The 11,565-nt window shown below is 48.4% G+C and overlaps 1 protein-coding gene across 1 annotated transcript in view; it reads left to right on the top strand.

Moving 5' to 3' along the window:
• The window catches only part of DSTYK (dual serine/threonine and tyrosine protein kinase), a gene marked incomplete at its 5' end in the record, with an annotated part of 16,409 nt that extends 5,882 nt beyond the window's left edge, over nt 1–10,527 (top strand). The window contains 11 exons of the mRNA XM_010021110.1: nt 819–1,482; nt 3,530–3,804; nt 4,232–4,315; nt 5,385–5,561; nt 5,839–5,968; nt 6,205–6,361; nt 7,076–7,208; nt 7,375–7,488; nt 7,969–8,083; nt 8,858–8,992; nt 10,232–10,527. Of these exons, the coding sequence (XP_010019412.1) occupies nt 819–1,482; nt 3,530–3,804; nt 4,232–4,315; nt 5,385–5,561; nt 5,839–5,968; nt 6,205–6,361; nt 7,076–7,208; nt 7,375–7,488; nt 7,969–8,083; nt 8,858–8,992; nt 10,232–10,419 (2,172 nt within the window). The remainder of the gene's footprint in view (nt 1–818; nt 1,483–3,529; nt 3,805–4,231; nt 4,316–5,384; nt 5,562–5,838; nt 5,969–6,204; nt 6,362–7,075; nt 7,209–7,374; nt 7,489–7,968; nt 8,084–8,857; nt 8,993–10,231) is intronic.
• Between the last annotated feature and the right edge of the window lie 1,038 nt (nt 10,528–11,565).

The raw sequence follows: 11,565 nt of genomic DNA, 5'->3' as shown, positions 1-11,565 counted from the left end.
CTCTAGTGGAAGGTGTCCCTGCCCGGGGCAGGGGTTGGAGCTGGAGGAGCTGTGAGGTCCCTTCAACACAAACCACTCTGGGGTTCTGTTTTACTGGAGTGGTACATGCAGTTCTAATGCTGTTCTTGCACAGCCAGAAGTGAGTCTCATTTACTTCCCTGGAAGGCAAGGAAGCAGGTTCAGAACTGTCCCTCTTGAGTAGGGTTACTAAGACGTCCCATCAGCAGGAGCATGACCAAGGCAGTGAAACTACGTGCAGTAAGAAAATAAGTAAGTAAAATCCATCTCTTGGTTTTCATTTGGATCTGAAGAAAGTCATAACTAAGCTTGTTACAACCATCTGTTCCCCCTCGTCTGTCCTTTGGCTGCCTACTCTTTGGAATGGGTTCTTGTGCTGCCTTTGTGTTGGCAGCAGCGGCTGGTGTGGTGCTTTCTGCTCTTGGAAAACTGACAGTGTGGGTATCTCCTCAGAGAGCTGCAGCTCTGGGAAACCTCAGTGGGAGAGGCTGCAGATGGGGCAGCTGTGAGCTAAGGATCCGCATGGAGCACCTACCTGGGAATCTTGTTCTGAGCTTGGGTCTGAACTGAGCTAGAACGCAAAGGCTTAGTGCAAAATACGAGTGATAATTAATAACTTAGTGCAATAATAGTAATAACTGAGTACAAAAGAAGAGCATGATGCTGTATGTGAGACTCCATAACTGCCCGGAAGGGTTTGGATGTTTCTCCTTTTGCTCTTTGCGAAGGTGCATTTTTGGATAGACCAGTTTTCAAAAGGGTCTGTACAAACCCCTGTTTTTAACTTCCTCACTTGCCAGGAAGTGGACGTTGTGGTAGCACCATGTCGTGGATTCCAGTCTGCTGAAACCACCCTGGGGGAGTACGTGGACCAGGTCTTGCCTGTGGTCATCTTTGCCATCAGCGAGGCAGAGCTTTCCTCATCAGATGAGAACGAACTGCGCCAAATCAAAGAGAAATTCTCTTTGCCCATTTTCTTCTTCAGAGTGCCGGAGGTGGGGGCTGACCTCATCCCTTCCAGAAAACCCGAGCATGAAAAGTCCTCCCTTCACTGCCAGCTCATGGACTTGGAGTACCTGAGTAGCCAGCACTGCAGCTGCGGGGCGCCCGGTGCTGACGCTGATGCTCAGAGCATGCTGGTGGAGCAGCTGGAGAAGCTCCGTCTCCTGAGCACCTTTTCCAGGCAGGTCCTTCAGAAGCACCTGGTGGAAGCAGCCACCAGTTTAAACGAGGTGCACTGCCGCTGCCTCAACATCTTCATCAACCAGGCCTTTGACATGCAGCGGGACCTGCAGATCACCCCCAAGAGGCTGGAGTACACCCGCAGGAAGGAGAATGAGCTCTACGAGTCGCTGATGAACATTGCCAACCGCAAGCAAGAGGAGATGAAGGACATGATCATAGAGACTCTCAGCTGTATGAAGGAGGAGCTCTTGGAGGATGCTGCTAATATGGAATTCAAAGGTAACTGCTGCTGGGAGAGTAATGGGAACGAAGAGGTTGGGGGCTTTAAAGGAGAGTGGCAGTGGAGTACTTGCTGTCTGCTACGGGATGGTTAATGACACCCTGGACAAGTGGCTTTGCGGGAAAACTCAGAAGTAATCCACAAAGAACTTTTTATAGTATCTCCTGGGTAAAAGGCACTGTCCTTAACTGAGGCCTGAGCCTCATCTGCAGATAAACACATACACATTTATTGCAGGTGTTCTCTCTTGTGCTGTCCTAAATGCAGTCTTGGTTTCCTACAGATCAGGCCTTTCCCCCCAAGCTTGCTGCACAGTTCTCAGCATATTTGACTTCGTTGCTTTCATTCCCTGTTCTGCTGAAGAAGGAAATAACTCTCCCAACTCTGCCTCAGTGGGTGTGTTGAGACTTGGGAAGAAATCTGTCCTAAGGAAAAAAGCTTTCTGAGATGTAGCAGCAAAGGTTTGATCTGTGCTTTCTGTTTGAGTCCTTTGAGAGGTTTGCGTAAGACTTTTGGGTCTAAAACCTCCTAAAATGAAATCCTTCTGGGTTGGTAAAGTTCTCCTTTTAAACACACACCCCTGAATCTACAAAACATCCTGTGCTCCCGAGGCCTCCGCTTGGCATTTAGTGTGTGGCTTTGGCAAATGGGAGACTTCTCACTACATCTTCTCATGGCACAACTTCCAGGAGCACAGGAGCTGGAAGCACACACAAGGACGTGTCAACTGTGGAGGGTGAGAGGCTGCCCAGAGTTTGTCTGCAGGAATATGGGCTCTGTCATAAACACCACAGTGAAGAGTTGTAGGTTGGATATTTCACAACCCTTTTTTCCTCTCCTCTGCTTGCTAAGTAGAGGTTTCATAGAATCATAGAGTGGTTTGGGTTGGAAAGGACCTTAAGATCACCCAGTTCCAACCCCCTGTCATGGGCAGGGACACCTCACACCAGACCATGTCACCCAAGACTCCATCCAGCCTGGCCTTGAACACTGCCAGGGATGGAGCACATAATAAACAGTGGATTAGGTTTAATGCTGCAGGTTAGAATCTGGTGGTTTTGCTTCTGCAGGTGGGAACTGGAGGACATCTTTCCTGCCTCTTGAAATGGTTGCTTTGTAGTGCCCCCACAAAAATGTAGTCCTCATAAAGAGCTTGTTTTAATTGCAGCATAACCTATTTGCATGCCATAAAATACCCCAATGAGCTAGCTTACACTAACAGTAGTGTGTTAGTTCTACCTGTGTAGGGCTGCTATTGCTCCATTAGCAGGACAGGTAATTCCTGTGTTCTGCCCATCCCACTCTTCACAGAGTTGGAGCACTGTACTACCTGAGTTCAGGTTTCTTTACGTCTAGGAGTATGTTTAGGGGCAGCACAAGATAAAACACCTGCAGTAAATATGTGTCTGTATGTATTTGCACAGCAGGTATCACTTAGAGCATAGCATCTTGCTGGATACCAGTATTTGCAGTAATATCCTGAAAGAAGGAAGGTGTTACTCTGAGGAGCTAATGCCATCTGCTGATCACTGGGTTTGTGTTAAGTACACTAGACTGTTGTTGGCCAAACTCCAGAGACAAGGTCTTCATCTCCTGGTAGTAACGTAGTATTATTACTCAGTGTGGGAGCAGTGATTGCTCAGTGTTTGTTTAAAAATACCAAGGTGGTAATGAACCTTTTCAAGGCACCAGCAGAAAAGTGTCCTGGAAGCAGGGTGGTTGTTCTGCCGCTTCCTTCAGAACACTCAGCATCCAGCAGTGCTTCTGGATGGCAGCCAGGCCTGGAAGCATCTCCTGCTCTGTGCTGCTTTAGACAGAAATACAGCTGCGTGCTTCTGCCCTGTGAGTTCTGAGGTGATAGTTGACTTGGCAGCACTGTAAACCTGTAGTAGCTTCAGAATGCTGGTGGTGAGTATCCTGTGAATTCTGGCACCAGCTGGGGCTGCGCTGCAGCTCCCCTACAGACCACTCCAAGCAGCTCTCAGCCATGGGGGCACCAGTGCTGTGCTGAATACAAAAGATGCCCCTTTCTTTTCTTTGATGCAGATATCATCATTCCTGAGAACGGGGAACCTGTGAGTTCCAAGGACATCAAGTGTTGCATTAAGCAAATCCAGGAACTGATTATTTCCCGGTTAAACCAAGCAGTTGCCAATAAGCTGATCAGTTCCGTGGACTACCTGCGAGAGAGCTTTGTGGGGACTCTGGAGAGGTGCCTGAAGAGCCTGGAGGAGTCCTGGGAGGTCTCAGTACATCCTGCAAGAAGCTGGGAGAAGTCCAAGGATGTTTCTGTACACATCACAAGCAATTATCTCAAACAGGTCTGGTGGCTTAAATGGCTCTCTAGAGTATCCTTAGGAATTGTCTGCGTCCTGAGCCAGCAAGGGTGGTAGGAGACTGGGATGCACACTGAAATGAGAGGAACAGAGCTCAGGAGTATGGGGGGGAGTGAAAAGGAAAGAGAGGGCGGAAGGGGGTGGGGGGGGGGGGGGTGTGTCTGGTGGTATTAAGGGAGGTTCTGAAACTGGGGAACACTCACTTAAAGGCCCAGTATTTACCTTTCCTAAATCTGTATATAGGAGCCAGATAGAAGCACCTGTGGGATTAATACAAGAAATAAATCAAAGCAAGTGAATCATAAAGTATCCCATCTAGTGTCCATTTCTTCATTTTCAGAGGGTCTGGCACACTTTATAGTGATTAAAGCTTGCCCAGTTCCCATACTTTCATCTTTCCCCTGCTTTCCAGATACTAAATGCAGCCTACCATGTTGAAGTCACTTTCCACTCTGGCTCAACAGTAACCAGGATGTTGTGGGAACAGATCAAACAGGTATGGGCATCTTCATCACTGATTTCTAGTACCTGTCACTGTGCAGTGAAATGCTTTTGGCACTCTCTGAATTTTGGCTCTGGGCACATGCATTGGAAGGCTGTTGCTTCCCCATCAAAGCTGTGTGTATAGTTTTCTCCTGGGGATGCTAATACTTGAGGTGAAGGAAATTCTCTCTTTATCCTTTCCTTCCTGTTCCGATGATCAGCATCTTGAAACTTGCTGTTTGTTTGGGGGAACTGCTAGGTTTTTGGGGGGTTGAGGGTTTCTTGTGGGTGTTTTGCTTGTTTTGCAGTGTCAGCTCACTCTCCTCCCTCCAGAGCAGATTGGATTTCCTCAGGTCTTTGCTTTAAATTCCCGCCTGTTAAAAGCATTCACCTTTCTGAAGTTCTTTCTCTGAGCTGTTGATGACCTTTACTGCCTCCTCCCTCTTGAGATTCCTTGTATGGATGGGAGGAATATGACTTTTTTTCCCAAATAGGTGCAGTGCAGATGGAGTGGTACCAAACCTTCGGATTCCTCCTTCAGCCTGGGTGAAGGATCCAGCCTGAGTGTGCAGAGCTGGATTTCTGTGGCTTCTAATAAAGGGTGGAGCAGGGCATCTTCATCAGCCAGCAATTTCAGGGATGTGGTGTATACCCACACCAAGGATTTCCACACCTGGGCAGTGTCTGTCCCCCAAAAAGCTGCTTCACTGTTCTGGAACATTTCTCTGGGTTACTGCTCATGCTGCCTGTTTGTAGCTGAGAAGCTGCACCACAACTGTGCTTTTCCACGTGGTGGTTGTTCAGCCAAGTGTGTTCTTGGCCAGACATGAAAGGATGGTTGGCATGTAGGAACAAACTGAGCAGATACTGAGAAAGAATCGGACCTCTTACTCTGTGTGTGTGTGTGTGTGTGTGTGTGTGTGTGGACAACAACATGTTAACTCTACACTGATCGTAGTTTATCCCAATTCAGGTTGCAGATGACTGCATTACTAGAGGGTGTCTGAGCAGTGTGAGTAAATGGACTGACCCTTTGGAGGGTTTTTGTGCTAGTGCCTTAATTCTCTTTCCTGTTTGAGTAGATAATCCAGCGGATTACATGGGTCAGCCCTCCTGCCATCACCAGTGACTGGAAGAGGAAAGTTGCTCAGGATGCTATCGAGAGCCTCAGTGCATCCAAGTTAGCCAAGAGCATTTGCAGCCAGTTCCGGACCAGGCTAAACAGTTCCCATGAGGCTTTTGCAGCTTCTCTGCGTCAGGTGAGTGTGTGCAGCTGCTGAGGAGGCCTTGGTTTGTACACTGCACTTCTGGAACGCGGGGTTTTAATTGCAGAGGGAGCTGAAACTGCAGCTCATGCAGTTAATGCTGCCGTTCTGTAGGCAGAGGTGGCAGAGCTGGCGTGAGTGCCCTCATACAAGGTCCTGCTTTAGGCATGCTTTAACTGGGATCTTTCCTCAGTTGTGCAAGGACCATTGACCTCTTTACACGGGGCTTCCAGCCAGGCAGGACTGCAGTGTACGGGGCTCTCTCTTGCAGTTAGAAGATGGCCATTCTGGCAGGCTGGAGAAGACAGAAGACCTGTGGCTGAAGGTGCGGAAGGACCATGCTCCTCGGCTGGCGCGGCTCTCGCTGGAGAGCAGGTCCCTTCAGGATGTGCTGTTACACGGTGAGCATTGTGCTTGCTGTATTATCTCCTGCTCCCTCCTCCTGAAGCAGGCAGTGGGTGTAAAGGAGTGGGGGGGCTGTTGTGCTTTTCCCTCAACTGCTTCTGTGAGCCTCCATCGGGCACGGAGTCGACTGGTGCAGCTGCTGGCCCGTGCCAGACTCTGCGCTGCCAGCCATGGTCTGCAGGAAGAAACAAACATGGTTTCAAGTCTGACTAAATGATGTTGTGCCTTCCAGGCAAACCAAAGCTGGGCCGGGAGCTGGGCCGAGGACAGTATGGTGTGGTCTATCTGTGTGACAGCTGGGGAGGGCATTTCCCATGTGCACTGAAGTCTGTTGTTCCTCCAGATGAGAAGCACTGGAATGACCTTGCACTTGAGTTTCACTATATGAGGTGTGTATCACAAGCACTTTTCTCATTGCACATGGATCTCCTTAACTTCATGCTGCAAACATGCTATTCGCATAGGCACAACCTTGCTTGCTATAGTTCTGTGCTGCAACTGGTGACTTGACCTCATGAAGTGCTAAGCTGCCCCTTCTAGCAAAGGCAGGACAGCTTGCCAGTGCCACTGCAGAAATGTACCAGGCACAGAAAGGTAGGCAGGCATGCTCCTTCCTGTCTTAATCTGATTCTCTGGTGTGTGTGCTGTTCAAATGCTTGCTCGTTTGCAGAGTAAATTAGAGTTAAGAATATGATAACAAATGGTTCTTCCCACCTGGATTTTGGTGCTGGAAAAGGAGGGATGAGTCAACCTGCCTTTGTCCTGTCTGAATTCACAAAGGAAAGTGATGGGTCTGTACTGCAGAAACCAGCTTGTTGTCAGACAAGAGCTGCAGGCAGGTACTGCAGTGCAGACAGCTGAAATCCTGCAGTGTTTCTGTGCTGCTATAACCTTTAATAGGCTTTCTTGAGTTTCGCTGGCTTGGGCAGATGCATGTTATGGTCCTCAGAGCTGTGGGGTGCTGTGAACTTCTACTGCATGGTGTAAGTGTACTGTGCTGCTGTGCTAAAGCTGCAGCCACTGGCAGTTGCCTTTTAGAAGGTGAGGCTTGGCCTGGGGTGGAGGATATAAAAATGACCAACTCTGTGCTGAACTTCCTCTAGGTCTCTGCAGAGCCACGAGAGGCTTGTGCATCTCCATGGCTCTGTGATTGATTATGGCTATGGAGGGGGCTCCAGCATTGCTGTCCTCCTGATAATGGAACGGTTGCACAGAGACCTCTATACAGGACTAAAGGTAACCCCAGCCTGTGTGTGGATGTTTTCTCTCCATACATTAAAAAGCCCACCTCTGTTAATCTGTAAACCAGAGGTGGAATTGCTCGGTTTTCAGCGGGTTTGGCAGATGAGAAAAGCAAAAGTAACTTCCACTTGTAAAAATGAAATGTGTGTTTGTTCTTCAGGCTGGGCTGGAATTAGAAACACGATTACAGATTGCCTTGGATGTAGTGGAAGGAATCCGTTATCTTCACAGTCAGGGGCTTGTGCACCGGGATATCAAACTCAAAAACGTCTTGGTAAGGAAAGCTTTTGTATCTGGCTAATCCTGAAGGCTTACAAGGGCCTTTCGGTGGGAGGGAGAAGCATAATGGAAGTGAAGTAGTAGCTTGCTTCATACAGGATCTTTTAAGTTGTGTTGTAGCCACAACTGGCCTTGCAGAGAGGGTTCCCTAGCTCATTTTTCAGGCAGAAAGCCTTGGGGAAAGGGAGCAGGAGAGTGACTTCTCTTGAAGGTACAGAGCTTGAGCTGCAAGTAGGACTTCCAGTTCCTGGTTCTGTTAAATCCCAGCCACACCCTCTGTGGAGGGGACAAGTGAAGACATGTCTTGCTACTGAGCTGAACTAGGTAAACGTTCAAGAGCAGCCAAGGAATCGGAGAAGCTGGCTTAGAACAGATGCCCAGCCCTTCAGTGTACACAGTTGAAAACCTGACTGTTACAAAGCAATCCTAAACGTGAGAAGTGTGATCAGCTGCCTCTGTATGAATTCTTCTACAGCTTGACAAAAAGAATCGAGCCAAAATCACTGACTTGGGGTTCTGCAAACCAGAAGCCATGATGTCTGGCAGTATTGTAGGCACACCCATTCATATGGCTCCTGAGCTCTTTACAGGTATGCTCATTGACTGAATCTGCTACTGTCCTGCTCTGCCTCGAGTTTTGAAGGCCAGTACTTTGAATTAGGATCCCAACTTGCTTAACAATAAAGCAAACCGTGAAACAGACCCAAACCCCAGAAGACTACCTGCTTACAATGCATACTCTTCATTTCTTCCTGTATTTTAAGTCAGTCTTAAATCTTTGGTTACTTGAAAGAGAACTGGGGGATTCATAAGCTTTGCTGAAGTGATTAATCCTCTTGGCAATTGGAAAGTTAAAAAAGGAAGCTGGAAATATTTGGCTTTCACAGGCAAATACTTCAGAAAGGGTTCCCTGTAAGGGATTTCCAGGCCGTTACTAACACGTGGAGTGTGTTCAAATTCACTGTGAGTTGTGCTTCTGGCCGGCACTCTCTAAACTGTTCTCCTGAGCAAACACCTTATGGTAGCACTGACGTCCATACAGAATCCTTTCAGTTTGAGATGCTCTCCTTGCTTGGACAAGATTGCAGTTAAACAAATAGGGTTGCTTCAGTTTGATTTAGACAGTGTCATTCAGGTGGTTGTTACCAGTGGAATGCTCATGCCTAGCAGGTTAGATTGGCCTTACAGAGGTGAGCATTGGCTTTTGGCGTGTTCAGTCTGTTCTAGTTCAGTGGGTGACCTTGTGATAAATGAGGAGTTGCCCGGGTCTGGGTTTAGAGGCTGATGTTGGCTCTGGCAGACCCACAGCAGCAGCAGAGCCAGGCGGAACTGAGCCCCGCTCACCAGTTGTGTTTCTGCCACAGGGAAGTACGATAACTCAGTGGATGTTTATGCATTTGGCATTCTGTTTTGGTACATCTGTTCCGGACATGTGAAGTTACCAGAGGCTTTTGAGAGATGTGCGAGCAAAGACCACCTTTGGAACAATGTTAGAAGAGGTATAAATGGCTTATTTGAACTCTCTTGGTTGATACTTTGATGCTTGAGTAAAATTGGAGGAGAGGAGGAAATCCGTTTTTATCCCCTTGTAACTGAAAGGTAAAAATACACATTGTTTTGCTTTATTGACAGTCTAAATAGAGTTAAACTTGGGGATAGTCTCTGAAAGTCTGACTAAAATCAGCAGGGATAAAGCAAGCTTTCAGTTAACCACCTATTTGCCATGGTGTTGCAGAACTGTGCCAGCACACTGCTTAACCATGTGACGTAGTAGAGCACCTACTACTATAAGTAGTGTAGTACAACGGTTCCTTAGGCCCCAGAACCAGCCAGGCATGATCCCCTGAGGAATGTTTAATCCCCTGCAGTTTCTGGAGGCTGTGGTGATCTGTACATGGTAGTGGGCAGCCTGCTGAGGAAGCTGAATGTTGAGTAAAACACACTGGGAGTCAATCCCCAAAATATAAACTTACTCTTGTGCTCGTGTAGGTGTAGTATGTTTTGTGGGAGCTTAATCCCTTGTGCTGCTTCAAGGTATTGGAATGTTTCACTACTTTGTCTCCTTAGTTCCTGTCCATCTAAACTCTCCCCTTCTCATGTGAAAAAGATTAACTCAGATGAGTGAGTCTTGTATTCATTTGGGCAGGAGGCTGCACTCGCTGCTTGTTCTCATGTTGAGCTGGCTCCCACAGCCACCACTATGAGCTGGGGGGGCTTGAGTTTGCTCCCAAACAGTTGCAAGAGGAAGCTCCAGTGAAAATGGCTTTAACCTGCCAGAGGGGAGACTGAGATGAGCTCTGAGGCAGCAGCTCTTCCCTGTGAGGGTGCTGAGGTGCTGGCACAGGGTGCCCAGAGAAGCTGTGGCTGCCCCATCCCTGGCAGTGTTCAAGGCCAGGTTGGACACAGGGGCTTGGAGCAACCTGCTCTAGTGGAAGGTGTCCCTGCCCGGGGCAGGGGTTGGAGCTGGGGGAGCTTTAAGGTCCCTTCCAGTCCAAACCAGGCTGGGATTTCAGGAACATAAATGTGTTGGCCATGCCCTGAAGTGTGCATGACCTGAGCAAACCCAGCAATGCTCCCAAAGGTGTCGCAGCATCGCTGAAGTGGTGTCAGGAGCATTAGATCCCAGCCAGGCCACCTTGGTCACTTCAGCCTGCGCTATAGCAACAAGGAGCAGGCAGTGGTGTCTGTGATTTGAGGTGTGCTGATGGTAACCAGGTCCCTCTCTCCCCATTTTCCAGGGGTTCGCCCGGAGCGTCTCCCGGTGTTTGATGAGGAATGCTGGCAGCTGATGGAAGCCTGCTGGGACGGAGACTCCTCCCAGCGCCCTCTCTTGGGCATTGTTCAACCTATGCTGCAGGGGATCATGGACAGGCTCTGCAAGTCCAGCTCTGAGCACCCAAGTAAAGGGTTGGATGACTCGACTTGAAAAGGAAGCACAGAAGAATCTTTAATTGTGGGAGAATTCGGAAGCCCTGGCTCTGCAGAGGGCTTCTGGAGGTGTAGCTCTTTGTGGCTACCATGAGTGGGACAGGTAATAGCAACCAGAAGAGGTGAGACCTCGGGGATGTTCCATCTTGAATAGCAGCCAGAGAAATCTCCCCCGGCACACCCCACTGATGCCAGTTATCCCACTGCAGCTTTTACTATGGAATTGTGCAGCTAAGGTAGAATATCCAAGCCCTTGAACTAAAAGGGATTTTGGCCAATCCCACACAAACACCAATCAAAGAAAAGCATCTCTTGTGCTTCAGGTAGCATCTGTGTTGCCAGGAGTTGATCATGAGAGCCTTTACTTGGGAAGGTGAAGACTCTTCCCATTAACTGCTGGTCCTGGGTGGCCTTTGGTCCACACATAACTATATCCCAGTCACTTCCCGATTGGCACCAATTACAGCGCGGTTGGAGAGGGAGGAGAAAGCAGAGGCTCTAGGCTGGGAAGTGTTCAGAAGCTAAGAGAGCATCTCTGGATTAGCTTCTTGAAACACTCAACATGTTTACATTGACAGGAGCAAAGCTTCCGTGTTTTACCGAAGGGGGTTTACCTGCTGTTCCTCTGCAGTGCAGATGCCCCCAGTTATAAGCTATTTATCTCTTCTGTACCCTTCACCTCTTACTTCTGCAAACAAGCTCTTTCCTTCTGGTAATTCTGCTTCATAATAGTTATTTGAATGTCTGGAGAAACCCGAGTGACCTTTTCCAGCCTCCCAGTGCAAGGGAAGGCTGCTCAGAGATAACACAGTGGAGTACTGAAACCAAGTCATTACAACTAGTGACTGTCCACGGGGGAAATGCCAATTCCTTTTAATGCCGTTTGGGGTTTGGAGAAGCAGTTTTAACTTGTGCTAACTGTTCTGTGCCAGCCATACTTTTAAAGAGGGTTTCTTCAGCTTTTTATTTCAAGTCACATGCTTGGTGAGAGCATACTCGAGGGGAAACAGCTCATTCATCCTTCTTCAGTGGCTGTGTCTGTTCATCTGATCATTGCACTCCAGGATCTTGAATTTGGCTGTATCAAGAAGAATAAAAAGGGGGGTGGGGGGAGGGATCCTTTGCAACAAGGGTATGGGGGGGG

Source organism: Nestor notabilis, unplaced genomic scaffold (genome assembly GCF_000696875.1).
Source record: "Nestor notabilis isolate BGI_N333 unplaced genomic scaffold, ASM69687v1 scaffold24208, whole genome shotgun sequence".
Lineage (NCBI taxonomy): Eukaryota > Metazoa > Chordata > Aves > Psittaciformes > Psittacidae > Nestor > Nestor notabilis.
Note: the sequence above shows the minus strand (reverse complement) of the source record. Positions and strands in the feature narration are given on the sequence as shown.